The sequence below is a fragment of the Monodelphis domestica genome, chromosome 7, assembly GCF_027887165.1.
Source record: "Monodelphis domestica isolate mMonDom1 chromosome 7, mMonDom1.pri, whole genome shotgun sequence".
In the NCBI taxonomy this organism is placed as follows: domain Eukaryota; kingdom Metazoa; phylum Chordata; class Mammalia; order Didelphimorphia; family Didelphidae; genus Monodelphis; species Monodelphis domestica.
The window spans coordinates 127,024,859-127,042,326 of NC_077233.1; the positions used below are offsets into that span (position 1 = coordinate 127,024,859).

A 17,468-nucleotide genomic window follows, 5' to 3' on the forward strand; every position below is an offset into this window, starting at 1 on the left:
TCTTTATTTAAAGTCCATTTTAAGTTATTTTCAAATTTGGTAATTTGCCTTCATTTAGACAGCTCTCAAGAGTCAACAAGGTAGTATAATAAAAAGAACAATAATTTGTTATCAGGAAATCTAAACTGAGTCTTAACTCCATCATTTACTAATTTGGGGACTTTGGGATAAATCACTTTACATTTCTGGGTCTATATTTCTTCATTTGTAAAATGAGTGGTTTGGACTAGCAGATTTTTAAGGTACTTTCCATTTCTAAAAATCCCATTATGGTAATTTACATTTGAAGTGCACTTTAAGATTTACAATGGGTTTTCCTCACTGGATTCACAGAATGTTCACAAAAGTAGCCCAGAAAACCAGGATGCATTGTACTCAGCATTGTTGTAATCAAACAACCAATAAGCATTAAGAGCCTATCAGGCACTGTGCTAGAAGCAGGAGGCAAAAAGGCAAAAAGGCAAAAATGATGTGGTCCTGGCTAAGAAACAGAATGGTGGATCAATAGAATAGATTAGGGGTAAATGACCTTGACAATCTAGTGTTTGATAAACCCAAAGATCCCAGTTTTGGGGATAAGAATTCACTATTTGACAAAAAATGCTGGGAAAACTGGAAAACAGTATGGCAGACCAGGTATAGACCAATATCTCATACTCTTTACCAAAATAAGTTCAAAATGGATACATGAATTAGACAAATGGGTGATACCATAAGTAAATTAGGAGAACATGGAACAATTTATCTATCAGATCTATGGAAAGGGGAAGAATTTATGACCAAATGAGATAAAGAGCATTACAAAATGTAAAATAACTTTGACTATATTAAATTAAAATGTTCTCATACAAACAAAAGCAATGTAACTAGGATTAGAAGGAAAATAACAAATTGGGAGGGGGGGAAATTTTATAATAATTTTCTCTGATAAAGGTCTCATTTCTCAAATATATAGAGAACTAAGTCAAATTTACAAGAACACAGGCCCTTCTCCAATTGACAAATGGTCAAAGAATATAAACAATTTTCAGATGAAGAAATCAAAGCAATAAATAATCAGATAAAAAATGTCCCAAATCACTCTTGATTACAGAAATTAAAATTAAAATAACTGAGGTACCACCTGACACCTGTCAAATTGGCCAATATGACAGGAAAGTGATAAATATTGGAGGAGATATGGCAAAATTGGAGCACTAATGCATTGCTGGTGGATTTGTAAACTGATCCACCCATTCTGCAGGGCAATTTGGAACTAAGCCCAAAGGGCTATAAAACAATGTATATCCTTTGATCCACTACAAGGTCTGTATCCCAAAGATACATAAAAAGGGGGGAAGGCCCTACTTGTACAAAAATGTTTATGTCAGCAATTATTGTGGTGACAGAATTGGAAATTGAGGCAATGTCCATCAATTGGGGAATGGCTGAACAAATTGTATATGATGGTGATGGAATACTATTGTGCTGTAAGAAATGATGAGGAAGATTTCAGAAAGAGCTAGAAAGACCTACATGAACTGATACAGAATACTATAAGCAGAACCAGGAGAACTTTGTACACAGTAACATCAATATTGTGGAATGATCAATTGTAAAGATTTACTCAAAGAATGATATCCACTTTGAGAAAGCTGTTGGGAGTCTTGAACATATGTGAAAGTGTACAATTTTTCTCTTTAGTTTATTTGGGTTTTTATTTTGGGGTTTTGGTTTTATATGTGTATTTTCTTTAAAAAATGAACAATATGGAAATATGTTTTGTATTATATAATACATATATAACCCAGATCAAATTGTTTAACAACGCCAGAAAGGGGGAGGGAAGGGAGAGGAGACAGTTTGAATCACATAACTTCAGAAAACATGTGGAAAATTATTATTACATGTAATTGATAAAATATCTTTAAATAATAAAAATTAAAAACAGAGACAAAAATGAAATTGTCTCTCCCCTCAAACAGTTTACATTCTTTAAGAGGAACTATGAAAATATATTTAAGTAGTTGGGAGAGGCTTACAATTTGGAAGGAGGCAATATCAAAAAGGCTCATTTGGAAAATGGTCTTTAATTTAAGCTTTGAAGAAAACCCGGGATAGTGACTTGGAGTTATGAAGCTCTAAATTCATATCTGGCCTTATATAGTTTATATATATATATATATATATATATATATATATATATATATATATATATATATATATATATATATAGCTTAGCTGTGTGGCTCTGGGCAAAATCACTTCACCTCTCTGTTTCAGTTTCCTCATCTGAAAATGAAGGGGTTAGACTCAAAGGTTTCCAGCTCTAAATCTCTAAGTGCCAGAAAGAAGTGCGTTACAAATGGTATTAGAGTCTGAAATTAAATCCATATTTTGACAACAGAAGCAATACCATTTCAATTACACTAAACTGTTAAAAAGTTTTCTACTTAAATGGATGCATTTTAAAATGGAGAATTAGAATTTCATAATTGTGTCTAATTTTTGGCTAGAACTCCGAGTTGTTCTCTTATTTACTGAGGAAATCTAAATGCACATTTCAGTTTAACAAATTCAAATAAACTAGCTAGGTCCCATTTGTAAATCTGCAATCCCAGGAACACAGCTCTCAAGTGGCTACTAGCAATTGGCTGGGGATAACAAGGCAAGAATCAACACATCCCTGTCTTCAAGAAGCCTGTTTTCAACAGGTGGATGGATGCAACATAAAAATAAATGCAGGCTCATTTGAGGATGGAACAAGAACAACTTTGGATTTTGAAGCGGGGGGGGGGGGGGGGGGGGAGGGGGGAGTAGCGGCCTTAGTACTGTTTTTAGTAGAAAGTGGCACCTAGAGCTGAACCTAAAAGGAGGGTTTTACGAGGAACGGGATTGGAGGCAGGGCATTCCGGGAGGAGGGGCTGGCGGCCTATGCCAAGCCGTTGAGGCGGAATTTTTACTACGGTTGCAGATTATTGCAAAAAGAGGCAGTTGCAAAGAAGCCGAGTAGAGCTGGCATTGGAAAATTAATCTTTTTAACCACTTGCCATCAATAAAGCTTTCTCAAAAGCTTTAGTTCTTAAGGCCAGACAGCGGGTGTTGGATCCTTTTCCACCACCAAGGGCCTTCCCCATACACCAAAACAGGGCCCACAAGCAGTTCTCACCACCTTCTCAGGTGAAACAGGAGGGTTGGCAATGCTTTCCACGCATGCGCCCTTCCCTCCCCTCCCCGCCCTGTACTCCCTCTCGCAATTTGATGACGTCATTGCTCCGCGCGCAGCTTACTTAGCCTCCCGGTCCTGTAGCTGAGCCGGAGCGGCGGTGGAGGTGGGAGGAGGGCAAAGGTGGTAGGGGGCGGAGAAGAAACCTGTTTTACTACGCATGCGTGCTGGGATGGCGGCGACGCTTCTTTCTCTGCCGGTTTCCTTGGCTCGCCCCAACCAGGGAGGGCCAAACCCCCTCCTCCTTCCTCTCCCCCCCGCCCGGCGGGGCTTCTAACTGACAGTTGGTCGCCGGGGTCCTGTCCACGCGCCGTCGCGCGCCGCCTTCTCCAGCCCAGGGTCCCCCCCGCCCCCTTCCCCCAGGTAGAGAGGGGCGGGAGGGGGTGTGGGGAAGAGGAGGAGGAGCCGGAGCCTGAGGAGCCTAGAGCCGCGGCCACCGCGGCCCAGCCCGGCCAGGGCCGCCGGGGAAGGGAGGAGGAGAAGCCCCCCTTCCCCCGTCCCCGACCCCAGTCCCCCACGTCCCAGGGCTGGGGCGCCCGAGGCTCCGGAGGCTGGTGGTGAGCAGTGAAGCGGGGGAGAAGAGGAGGAGGAGGGAGAAGGAGGAGGAGGAGGTGGAGGGTTAAGGCGGAGGGGGTTCTCGCGCTGGGGGTGGGGGGAGAGGAGGGCACTCGGGCCTCTCCTCCGCTCCCCCCTACCCCCCATACGCGCGCCATGTAACCCCGCCCCGCCCGGAGCTCGAGACCCCCCTCTCTCTATCCCCCGGACCACAACACCCCCTGCTCGCTGCTCCCACCCCTCACCCCTCCGCGCGCGCGCACCGGGCAGCTGTCGGAGAGAACCCGGAGAGGGCCCGGCGCCCATGCAGAGGGGGCTCCACCGCCCCGCGGGCCCTTGAAGAGGCCAATCTCGCGCCCCTTCCCACCCGCTACAGTACCCCAGGCTCGCGCTGCCGCGGAGCCCGGGCCCGCCAGGGACATGAACGTGCTGGAGACGCTCGGGGAGATGGAGCGGTCTGGGGAGGAGGAGGAGCAGGAGCAGCAGCAGCAGCAGGAGGAGGAGGAGCAACAGCCGGAGACCACGGCCGCAGCAGGGCTGACGGCCACGGACTTGGCCTCGGCGTCCGCCCGAGCGAGGAGCTCGCCTCTGGAAGAGGACGAGGAGGCGGTCGTGGTGGTCGAGGGCGGTGGTCAGGAGCAAGAGCTGACCTACGAGCTTCAGCAGGGCTATCGCATCCTGGGCGAGTTCTTGCTAGAGAAGCATCGTGGCCTGACCGGCCCTTTCCTGCAACCCCCCGGCGGCGGTGCTGCTGCGTCCGCCGCCGCCGCTACTGCTGGCGGCGAAGAAGAGGAGGCAGCGGCTGGTGGGGTTCGTGGCCCTGGAAACGGGAGCCGCCCCCTCTCGCAGCCGGGGCTGGGCATGTGTTTGCTGAAGATGGAGGAGAAGTTCTCCAGTGGCCAATACGGAGGCATCACGGAATTCGTGGCGGATTTCAGGCTAATGCTGGAGACCTGTTACCGGCTGCATGGCGTGGACCACTGGATGTCCAAGCAGGGTCAGAAGCTAGAGATGATGCTGGAGCAGAAGCTGGCCCTCCTCTCCCGGTAAGTATAGTCTCTCTAGACTCTGACACTGTAGGGAGACACACGTGTCCCAGAAACTGGGCGGGCCGGGGGCGTCTCTGATAGGTGAATGCCTGGAGTATGAGGGGAGGAGAAGGAGTAGTTTGGGGTTTGAAAGGGAAGAAATGTGCAGTTGGTGGCTAAGGTAGCTGAAACCTATCTAGGAATAAATTAAAGAGTTCTCATGTAGGTAAGGTTGTTCTTTTTGAGAATTGAAAGAAACAGAAGATAAATCCACAGCTCTTAGACCATTTTAAGGTATATTGTCTGGTATGTAATATGATTATATTATTCGAGGATTTTGCTACTTATCCAAGGTTTGTTTGGAGCACCTTAAAGATTAAAAAGTTACTCCAAATCGTGCCTGCTTCTCCTTTCTTCCCCCAACTTTCTTTGGGAACTAAATAAACCAAATTTTTGCATGTAGGTGAGTAGGAATCTTTTGCTAATGCACTATGCTGTTGTGCAGTAAGTGTGTGTGTATGGGCCTTTCATTATGTATCCTGACTTTTAGAAATTCACTATTAAAGCACATTTCACTTAGTTTGTGCCACTAACTGTTGTGTTAGTGTTGTGATTTTCTTAATCACCAGAACTAGCTGTGGTTAGGGTAGGCTCTTTTCAAATCTAAATATTTGCTTTTCAGAAGTATGTGATAAGATTGTAGCATAATCAGATTGGCATCAAATTTAGGTAATGGATTGACTCTAAATAGAGCATCTTTGATATGACCTAGATTACAACTATTTTAGAATACTAATATTTAGGATTCTTCTGTAATATCAGAAAACTATTGAAGAAAACTCATTATTCGAATTTTCATTCCATGATTAGTAGAAAGTTAATTGGCTCTCAGAACATTATTCACAAAACAATTGGGATTTAAATTGTCATACTGCCTGAAGCATTTTATATAAGCCTTATATGTGTATAAGACTTGTTTCATTTCAGAGACTTCTTCATCTTCAATTGGCTGTGATTCTTAACAGTGAAAGTTTTTTTTGCATTTGTTAGGTTTTTAAATATTAATAAATATTGTTCACTTCACTGTGGGAACTTTACTTTATGGAAAAGAAACTCTTTGTGATGGGATGCCTAGTTGATATTTTATCTACCTTATGAGTGTGGTTTTTTGTAACATTTATATTCTATCAGTATTTCTCTCAGGGAAGCATAGCAAAATGGAAGAAAGCCAAACAGACTCTAAAGCCAGGAAGACAGAGAAAGTACCTATCTGCATTGATAGAGAGAACTTGCATACCTGTGGAGTTCTTTATACTAATAAAATCACAACTCCAGCCCTGCTTCTGTTTCTGCCCTCAAGGAGCTTAAGTCCATGGACAATATAATATAGACCATTTCCCCTTTCTTCCCATAAAGCTTCCCAGATATATCAATATGTCTAACAAATATAACAAAGCTCAGTTCTTCAATGATTATTAAAATTCTGTCCAAATCATAGTGAGAATTTTAGAACTAAAAGATATCTTAGACATTATTAAATACAGTGTAATCTCCTAAAGGACATAAGGGTATATTGACAATGCCTGGAACATTATAGACACCTAATAGTGTCTAGTTATTGGGTTACTGATCGGGAACCACACAAGATAATGGATTTGAAGTTGTTTGAAGAACTAGGTTCAAATCTTACTGACACCTTACCTGAGTGACCTTGGGGAAAATCACTTAATCTCTCTGGGACTCAATTTCCACACCTTAGAAATGAGTGTGTTAAACTAGAATAATTAATAATGATACTACTTTCTCCAGAGTTATCTAATGAACTCTTTTTTTTTTTAAACCACAACTTACTACTTTCTATCTTAGTAATAACTCTTAAGCCAGAAAGACAAGGGCCAGACAAATGAGGTTAAGTCACTTACCCAACTTGCCCAGGATTACATAGGAAGTGTCTGAGTCCTCTTTGAACCCAGGTCCTCCCAATTCCAGACCTGGTACTCTATCCACTGTATTACCTAGCTGCCCTAATGAACATTTTTTTTTCACCCTTACCTTCCTTCTTGGAGTCAATACTGTGCATTGGCTCCAAGGCAGAAGAGTGGTAAGGGCTAGGCAATGGGGGTCAAGTGACTTGCCCAGGGTCACACAGCTGGGAAGTGTCTGAGGCCAGATTTGAACCTAGGACCTCCCGTCTCTAGGCCTGGCTCTCAATCCACTGAGCTACCCAGCTGTCCCCCCCCTCCCCCCCCAATGAACTTTTAATTGCTAAATTTCATGGCTTTTTCTCATCCTTCTTGACCTCTTTGCAGCTTTTGACACATTGGATCACCAATCACCCTCTTCTCTTTTATTCTCTTCTCTAGGTTTTTTGTGACACCACTCTCTCCTGGTTCTCCTATTTATCTGACAGCTCCTTCTCAGTCTACTTGGCTGGATCTTTATCCAGGTTGCACCCACTAACCCTGGGTGTCCCACAGGTCTGTCCTGTGCTCTTCTCCATACACTCTCACTTATTGATCTCATTAGCTCCCATGGATTCAATTATCTCTGTGCTAATTATTCTTAGATCTGTTTATCCATTCCTAATCTGTCTGATCTCCAACTTCACATCTTTTAACAGTCTATTTACATTTCAAAACTGAATGTCCCATAGATATCTTAAACTCAGCATACTCAAAACTAAACTTCTTTTCTAACAAGCCCTCTCCTCTTCCCAATTTACTTTTTACTTCCAGTTATCCAGGCTTTACAGTTTAGATGCCATCCCCAAATTCTCACTCTCATCCCAAACCACTCCCAAATCCAATCTGTTAAGACTTTTAAATTTTCCCTTCTTAATCTCTCTCACATTCGCTCCTTTTGTTCCATTAATGGGGCTACCACCCTGGCAGAGGCCATCATCACCTCATGCATGGACTATCACAATAGCTTGCTGGTTGATCCGCCTGCCACAGTCTTTTACTCAACTGACAAAGTAATTTTCCCAAACACAGGGCCACCCATGATCACCCTCCACTCTGGTGTCTCCCTGTCACCTATAGGATCAATTTTAAAATCCTCACTGTATGGTATTCAAAACCTTTCATTACTTGGCTCATCCCCTACCTTTCCAGCTTTCTTCTGTTCACCTTCCCAACGTACTCTGTGATCCAGTGACACTCACCACTTTGTATAAGATACTTCCCACCTTAACATTTTTGCTGATTGTCTCTCATATATGGAAAACTCTCTCTCCTCTGCCTCCTGACTTTCTTCAGGGCCCAGTTAAAATTCTACCTTCTATAGGAAGCCTTTTCTGACCCTGCCTCCCCACCTGCACCTTAATTCTAGTACCTGCCCCCTTAGACCATCCCTATTTTATTTTGTTTGTATCTTGTTTATCCATTGTTGTTTGCATGTTGCCTCCTCTTTAGACTGTGAGCTTCTAGAGCAGGGACTGTTTTTTTCCTTTCTTTGTCCTTAGCACTGAGTAAGATGTCTGGCACATAGTAGCCACTTGAAAAATGTTTGCCTGACCCTTCCAGCTCAAAGTCCTATAGCCTATAGGGGATAAGTGATTTGCCCAGTCACATTACTAAATAGTGACAGAATTAGGACTAGTAGTTGATAGGATCACTAACCCACTGCCCTTTCTACCACATTATTTCCTTTATGAAAGTCATATAAAATGAACACGCATACTATAGATAATGATAATACTGTCTATTTTAACATGTTGTAAATATAATTAGATATTACTGTATCATAACTTTGAACTATCTAAGACTAATGTACTAGCTGTAATACTTTGTGGATACTTTGAAGGATACACAATTTCATCAATGTGGGTATTCTCTCTACAGATACAGCTTTTACACACCACCTCATTCTGTAGGGTTCTTGTCCAAGTTTTCCTACAAATATTTCATAGTGTACATACTGAGTATACTAGAGCTTTTTTCCCCCTCTTAATATTTTTCAATTATGAGTATACCACCTCAGTTTCATTCTTACTGTATGACTGTCTTCCCTCTATTTCTCGTTATATCTATGTAATGTCTTTTATGCCTCTTGCACAAAAGTTGTTGATAATATGTAGCCTGTTTTTGCCCATCATGTACCTTCCCAGTGTTCTTTTATGTCTAATTTTTAATTCTTTAGAAATCATAGTTCTTGGGCAGCTAGGTAGCACAGTGGATAGAGCTCCAGGCCTAGAATCAGGAAGGCCCGAGTTCAAATGAGGCCTATCTGGCACTTCCTAGCGGGATGACCCTGGACAACTTAACCCTGATTGCCCAATTAGGCCCTAATCTTTGTCTCTCTTCTATATTAAAATTAATTCTAAGGCAGAAGATAAGTAAGGCTTTTTTTTTTAAATAAAAGAAAATGAAAAGGAAATCATAGTTGCATACATATAGCATCACTTGGACATTGTAGGTGTAAGGGGTAACCTTTTTGCACTTTGCAAAGTATCTGGACACATAACAGATGCTTGACAAATGCTTATTTATCCTAAGCAGTTTGCAGTGATTGAAAGTATTCTGCATTTTCCCAAGTTAAATCTAACCCCATCTCCTTCTCCTGCTCAATTCCACGGCCATCGCTTTAAACTTCTTCACTGTTTATCCAAGGTATACTTACTGATGGCCCATGTCATAATATGAACCATATGTGTATTTCATCTCTTGTTTTTTTTTCCAAGGTTGATGGTTAGAGCTATATCTTATTTCTGGGTTTCTGAAAAGAAGTCCAATTGTGCTATGTAATCTACCAATAATAGCATTTAGAAAACTAAGAACAACTTTTTTTTTCTTGTTCTAACCTTTTGTAAAATCCATCTTTCATTTAACTTTACACAAATATCAGTGAATTCGTTTAACTAACATATTCCTGTTAAATACCTCATTTGATGATATTAATAAACAGTTGGGTCTTAGAATAAAATTATCTTTGGAATTTATAATTTAATTTATTATGAATATTTTTATTTTGGATATGGATATATTTATGGATAAATTTATTATGGAATCTTGAATGATTTTGATGAATGTGTGAAAATCACTTTGCCATACTAGATAGAGCCTTCTCTTTTAAGCATATTTTCTTAAAATTAGTGATTGTTAAAACACAGAGATCTTGTTTTCTTTATTCCATAGATGACCAGAAAAGTTCTGTAGAGAATATTAAAAAGCTTTTTTTATCAGTTTTTTTATCATGTTTTCATCGGCAATGCTCTCATACATGTATAGACAATTCTAATAAAGATTTTATAGAGATGAGAAAGTACATCAATACTAGATCAATAACTGCCAGTGTTTTTAATTTCTCTATTCTTTGGAATCTTTCCCACTTTGAGATATTTTGAAAATTGATCTCTCTGTGATTAAAATTGACACCTATAGTACTGACTTTATCTGTTTGTTCTCGGTCAGATCTAAATACTCTTCTGATTTTATCTTCTGAAGTGCTATTATAATTTCTTAACTTGGGATATAAATGTGATGGACCACAGTTGGTCTGCCATCATTGTGAGTGAGAATAAATCACTGTGAAAAAGAGGTACAAATATATACTGTTTTACATATGTTTATTAGCTTTATATTTTGGGGGGTGGTGTCCTCATCCAAAAAATTTTTTTTAGAATGATCTAGTTTTAATTGCATCTTGTTCCAAGCCTCTAGCAAACTTTTCCTTCATAGTTTTTTCATTTTTTTCCAATATGATATTGCTCATATTCTTCTGACATATTCATTTGTAAATAAACATATTTTCTAAAAATTGGGCTGCTGCATTTCTGTTTAGCTAGGAGATTAGTTGTTTCCTTACTAAGGTAGTCTCTGGACTTTTTCATCAACCTATTATAAACCATTTATTTGCTCATTTATTTATTCATTCTTTTGTTCTACTTCTTAGAATTGTGAAAAGGTTTTGGGAATGATATGTATAGACCATGCTTCTTAAAAGGGGCTTCCAATAGAATTTGAAATGATCCTTTTTTCTCTGGTTTCCCTGTAAAAACACTATAGACTTGAAAAAAAAATCTTATCTCTTGATCTTCCAAAGTAGCCATGGCAGCATCTTCTAGTAGATCTTGAACTGAATTTTGGGTGTCAGGAGACCTGGGCTCTAGTCATGACTGTGATATTCATTTGGGTGTGATCATAAGATTTAGGCTTGAAAGGGACCATGCAGATGATGTAAAATAACCCCTTATTTTATGTGAGGAAATGGAGGGCCCGAGAAATAAAAGAACTTTCCCCTGATTATACAAAGAGTTTACAGCAGGATAGAATTCAAATCTAAGGCTTTCTGGCTTCAAATTTGGTGCTTATTTAACACACTCCTTTGTTAAGACAAGTCACATATCTTTTGAATTTTGATTTTATAGAATCATTGGACCCTAGACTTAGAGGGAACTTTAAGGATCATATAGGTAGATCAACTAATGTACTGCTCCAACCCAATTTACAGATGAAGAAAAGAGACCCCAAAACAAGTAAATGAATAAGCAATTACAAATTTTGAAAAGTGAAGTAGAGATGCTAAGGTAATTAGCAGCTATTTCATTTTTGTTCTTAATAATGGGGGGTAGACATGAATGTATAGAAAGGGACAGCTAAATTCTTGCCATTTTTAATAAGAGTAAATTTCAAAGTGCTTAGAACTGCTTTCAATGCCAAAAGCCAGGTAGGAAATTCTGCTTCCTTTTGAACTAATGGGGATGTTGCCACATTTAAAAACTAGGTTTATAAATTAAATGACTTAGAAATATAAACATATTTCTAGTATTCTTGTTAATAGAACCAAATGGCATCAAATAAATGTGTTTACTGAACATTTATTGAAGGAAAAACAAATAATGAGTCATTTGTTGCAGCTGTGGATGACCAAAAATCTGAATAGATAGAACTTGAGAGATTTTCAGACTTCACCATTTTATGAATGAAAATCCATAAATATGTGGGGAATGTTGAGGATACTGCAGCAAGGTGTAGGACTAGAATATTAATTTTTAAACCGTATTTGAATGGAACTATAGACTGATTTTAAGTGAACATAATTTTCACAAAAATCTGCATGAAACTGAATAGACTGATATTAGGATATAGACTTTAAAATAACAAAATAATAACAAAATTCAGTTTAGCAAATATTAAGAATCTACAGTGCCAGAGTGATTCATGGAGCATTGGGAAAGATCCAAATACAAGGTACAATCCCTGTTGTGTAGAATGTAAGTATATAAAAGAAGTCAAAAAGGTGAATGAGAGATCTTAGGAAAGAATAATAATTTCTAATTGGAAAGATCAGGTAAGAGGAAGGAGGGAGGCCATTATAAGCATAGGAAACAATTGGAGCAAAGGCATGGAAAGAGGGTCTTCATTTCCTTTATCTTGTAGAACCACTCTTCCTTTCAAGCACCACTACCTCAAAACGGTTCTTGATTTCTCTCAGCTAGCCTCCAAGGCCATTCCAATAATTCTAATTCTGATAATGGAGATGAGAATAGGCAAACTATAGGTATACTGGATAGCTATTGAGCATAAGGAAGGTTACCTCAAAGAGAAGGCACTGTCAAAGTGAGCAGATAAAGTGTCTGTCAGAAGTTGAGATTTTAGTATAGAAAGCCAGGAGACTGAAGAAAAGAAGAAAACATTTCAGGCTTGAGAAGTAGCCAGGGAAAAGGAGCAATTGAAAAACTTGTGTGTGGGGAAAAGCAGGAAGGCCAGTATTACTAAACTGTTGTAAGGATAATTTTTAGTGTTTTGACTTAAAATTTAAATAATTGGTCGCCAGGGATGATTCCCAAATAATAAATTACCAAAGTCAGCTGGGAATTTTGGAGATTTTAATTAATATAGAGAGAAGGAATTAAGGAAAGGAAAGGAAAGGAAAGGAGAGGAAAGGAGAGGGAGAGAGAGAAGAATTAATTTAAACTGCTATAAAGTGGCCTTCCTGACTCAGTCTCCTGAACTGAGTTCAAAAGATCCTGAACTGACTTTTTAGCCTCCTTTTAAAGAGAATTTTCTCTTATGTCACCTCCCCTAAAATTTCACGTCTACCAATCACAATAGAGCTTTTTTCCGGGACTGCCCATTCTTAGTTCTCACCACTCTTTAGTTCTCACCTTCTCTGGTTAAGATTATATCTTCTGAGTACTTCACACTTCTTTGTTAAGCTCACCCTTTTGTGAGTTACTTGACCTTTTTGTGATTAATTTAACCTTTACAGGTACTTAACACCTTTTTGTATTAGATCTAAAAATAGACCTAGCTTAAGGTTCTAACTTCATTATAAGGTATGAGTTAAGTACCTTCATTGTTCAATCAGGAGTTTACAACTTTATCTTCCCCTAAAGTATATCTAAGTATGGGTGGAGTAATTTTAAAGTTCCCAATACATTCCTGATTCTTGTTAGACCAAGTATCTCCATTGTTATACTGCAGAGTACATAGAAAAGAGTAAAGTATAAAAAAAATTGAAAGATAAGAAGAACCAAGGTTGTGAAGGATTTCTTAGGCCAAACTGAGGATTTAAAAATTTGATCCTCAAAGTAATAGGGAATCACCAGATATTATTGAGTAGAAGAATATTATTAAGAAAATTACTTTGCCATGTGTACATGTTGTTTCCATCAGAGCATCAACTCCTTGAGAATAAAGATTGTTACATTTTTTTACATTAGCCCTTCAGCTAGCATAATGCCTTGCACATTAGTAGGCATTTAATAAATGCTTATTGGTTGACAGAGTATGGAATATACTAGGAGACTGGCAAGTAAGCAAGTAATTTAGTCTGGGTGTAGAGCACATAAAGAGTTGTGTTACAGAACACTGAAAAGTAAGGATGGTATTAGATTGTGGAAAACCTTGAATACTAGGTAAGGAATTATATAAAATTAAATCTGTGACTGACATTTGGTTGATTGACTTTTTATAGTTCTTAGTTAAAAGCCTTAGTCTTGATAAATATGATAAAGATTCCTCAGTATATTAGTAGTCAAAGTTTCTGAAGAGTTACTATAAGAAGCAGTGAAAATGAGCAACAGCCATATACAAAAATGCTTCAAGTGACTACTGAGAAATGCAACTTAAAACAATTCTAAAGTTTTACTTTACACACAGCAAACTGGTAATGATTTTAAAAATAGAAATAATCAATATTGGAGGATCATGGAAAGACAGGAATAATTAATATTATGTGAAGGGGGCAGCTGGGTAGCTCAGTGGATTGAGAGCCAGGCCTAGAGACGGGAGGTCCTAGGTTCAAATTTGGCCTCAGACACTTCCTAGCTGTGTGACCTTGGGCAAATCACTTAACCCCATTGCCCAGCCCTTATTGTTTTTCTGCTTTGGAACTAATACACAGTATTGATTCTAAGATGGAAGGTACGGGTTTAAAAAATGTGGGATGTGTGTGTGTGTGTGTGTGTGTGTGTGTGTGTGTGTGTGTGTGTGTGTGTGTTTAATTTTGAAGCAGTACATTAGTTTGTTTTGGAAAACAGATTGGAGTTATGCAAGAAAAGTCACTGAAAAGTTCATACCTTTTAATTCAGTGATTCTACTAAAAGGCAAATCAATAGTAAATAATCAGTAAACATTTATTGAGGACCTGTTATGTGGTAGGCACTGTGCTAAGTGCTAGGGATACAGGGAAAGGTAAAAGATGATTCTTGCCCTCAAGGAAATCACAGTTTAAGGGAGAAAGATAATACAGAAAATAGAATAGAGTGTCTGGAAGTGTGATGAAGTCCTGTAACGTATGGGAAATGATGAGGTGATTGCCCTGGGCACCATTCTTAAATGGTAGAGGATTTTGGAGGAGATCTCCAATGTCCACCCTCTATACTCTCCAATCAATGGGATGGAGGGGACTCTGGAGCAAGTTGTAGTGAGATATGATATCCCAAGGAATTCCAAGACAAAAAAGAAGGTCTAAAAATAACAATACCATGTGGTAGCAAAAAACTGGAAATAGAATAGTCTTCATTTGGGAATGGCTGCATAAACTATGATTTATAAATGACATAAATGTTATTTTTCTTTAAGAAACAATGAATAGGAGGAATTCAGAAAATGTGATTAGTATCAGACCAGCTGACCCAAAGAAAGGAAAAGAGCACTATACACAGTGATTAGTCATAGAAACAAAAATAATGCTAAAAGGCCGACTAACTTGGCCACCTGCCATCATAGCCATACCTTCAACCTAACTTTCATCCTGAGGTATACCACTTCTAGGGGACCAAACTTTGAAATTCTCATCTCTGACTTTTTTTTTACCTTTTCCACATTTACATTGTTGTGTGATCCCTATCTCTCCCTATTCTTACATCCCACCACTTCATCTGATTTTTACTTCTTACCCACCCTACACTTTATTAATTATTTCATTAGTGGGCTCTGTCCTAGAATCTATTCCAACTTTAATTTCCCATTGTTTCTGCCTTTTTAATCTTGAATAATTTATATCACCACCTCTTTTTCTACTCTGATCTGCTTTATGCTGATGGGAAAAGCTTAAAACCATGCTGACTAGATCAGTTCATCCTGTTGCTGCTTGACAATTCTTGTTCTTATCAACTCCCCATCACACTAGCTACATGTAGTCCCAAATCTTCCTTTTTCAATATTTTGAACTGATGACTTCAGCTCCTGGTTTACTTGGAAGTATAAGACTATCCCACAGGAACATCTTCAACTACCCTTCCCTATACCTCAAAATATCTTTGTCTTCACTCATATTTTCATCCTTTGCTCCTGCTTATGTGAAGAAGTAGCTGTATTTCTTTCCATAAAGAAATAGCCTATGCTCTTGACTCTGGGACTTTGTGGCATCAGTCATCCACTCTGGTATCTTTAACAGAATATCTCTTTCTACTACTCTTTTTTTTTTCCTCTATGAATGTGCATAATTATTCCTATCTTGAAAAAACAACAACATAAACCCTTTAAATTCTGCTATATTTTTTCTCTTTATTGACAAATTTCTCAAAGGAAATCCATGCCTCTTTAATATCCACTTACTTTTTAATCCTTTATATTCTGGCCTATATTCTGGCCTTTACCCACCCCCTGGTCTCAGTGGTCATAAATGATCTCTTATTTTCCTCATCCTTGACCTCTTTATACTATATAAGAGTAACCTTTCTTGACATTACTTTGGTTTTTGTAAAAACATATATTTTCCTGTTTCTCCCTCATAACTGTTGTATGCATGTATTTTCTAAAATTCTGCCCTTTTAGGCAATCTCATCTATTCCTGTGGCTTCAGCTCTAAATGAATCCCAGAATCTATATTTGTAGTTCTGACCTTTCCCCAAACTCCAGATTTGTGTTTCTGACTGCCCTCTGTATCTCTTTTACCTAGATATCCTGACAGCACCTCATTTAATATAGATTAAAAGCTTAAAATACACAACAAATACAGATGTTTTCTGTATCATTTTCATGGATAGAAATGCCTTTAATACATCCTCATATGGCATTACTTTTAGTTTCTTCACCATCCTAGCAATCTTCCTCTGGAGACATCCTTTGTTGACATCCTTTCTAAAATGTTGCAAGCACCCAGGGCAGAGTATAATGGGACTGTGTAATATATTTCCTAGATATCATCTTGTTGTTGCAATCAAAGATTGCATTACATTATAATTACAAAGCAGTTTTGTACCTCCTATCCTGTAATTGTAAGGTGTTTTTAATTTTTTTTTTGAGCCTAAGAACTTTACATGTATTCTTATTACATTTCTCCTTTTTAAAAAATGTGTTAACAGTGTCCTTGTCTTTAAATCATAGTCATTCCCCTCTTCCATTGAAGCCTCATTTGTGACAATGAATAGTTATACAAAATGGTATTTGACAGTGTATATCATATTTTATACTTTTAGTCCCTTACAAGTCTGGTTTGAGGAAAGAGGTTTGTTTCACCATCTCTTCTCCAGAACCTTCATTGATTTTTGCATTACTGATTGTGATCTCTGTTGAATTTCATCAAAATAGATAAAACCTGGCTTTTTTAGCCTGCCAGTATCTTTTTTTGGATCCTAAGACTATCAGCCATTGCATTAGTTTTTCCACCCAGCTTTGTTTGTATCATTGGTGATGCCATCTATATAACTTCATTTTGGGTCTTTATAAAGATGACACCTTGCCTTTTTCACATTTTAAAAGATACCTTCTGTCCCATAAACACCTTAAAATTCATTCCATCTTTTAAGGCACAGCTGAAATTGCACCATATTTGGAAATTTTTCCCCAATTTCCCTAGCTCAAGTCATCTCTCCTTCCTGTACTCTTAATAGTATTTTGTACCTTGTATTCTTTTTTATGTTGTTTATTATTTCTGCTATTAGATTGAGGGGCAGGGATCTTGTCTCAGTTATTGTCTTTAGCTCATCCAGTTTTTTAAGAGTGCCTTTCATGATAGGCACACTCAAATTTTTAATTTCCTTTGTACTGATTTTAGAGAAATATTGAATGTAAAACCATATTTATTCAGACTCATCCACTGGAGGATTATTAGGGTGAATAAGGAGAAATTTTTACTTTGAGTTTTATACTGGGTTTACATATTTGTAAGGTTCTGAGAAAGCTCCTCCTAGCTTTTGTTCTAATAGTCTCCAACACCTTTTTTTGACATTTCCAGATAAGAAAAGGGATAAGTTGTAAAATTCAGGCCATGAGTTGCTACTTGTAAGA

General features: G+C 38.6%; 2 protein-coding genes across 4 annotated transcripts in view; one reads left to right on the forward strand and one right to left on the reverse strand.

The window, feature by feature from the left end:
• The window catches only part of LOC103093172 (uncharacterized), an 89,723-nt gene extending 85,800 nt beyond the window's left edge, over positions 1–3,923 (reverse strand). Inside the window, exon 1 of one of the 2 annotated variants that reach the window (XR_008913524.1) lies at positions 3,270–3,396. Coding sequence is in view for 1 of the 2 variants with exons in the window: in XM_007499551.3 (XP_007499613.2) it covers positions 3,270–3,918 (649 nt within the window). In the remaining variant the exon portion in view is untranslated. Of the gene's footprint in view, positions 1–3,269 lie in introns of both variants that reach the window. The other variant, XM_007499551.3, reaches the window with a different exon arrangement.
• KIAA2026 (KIAA2026 ortholog) overlaps positions 3,916–17,468 on the forward strand; it is a 66,136-nt gene continuing 52,583 nt past the window's right edge. For both annotated transcript variants that reach the window (XM_003341694.4, XM_056805436.1), the window contains exon 1: positions 3,916–4,806. In XM_003341694.4, coding sequence (XP_003341742.1) covers positions 4,181–4,806 — 626 coding nt within the window. In that variant the 5' untranslated portion in view covers positions 3,916–4,180. The remainder of the gene's footprint in view (positions 4,807–17,468) is intronic.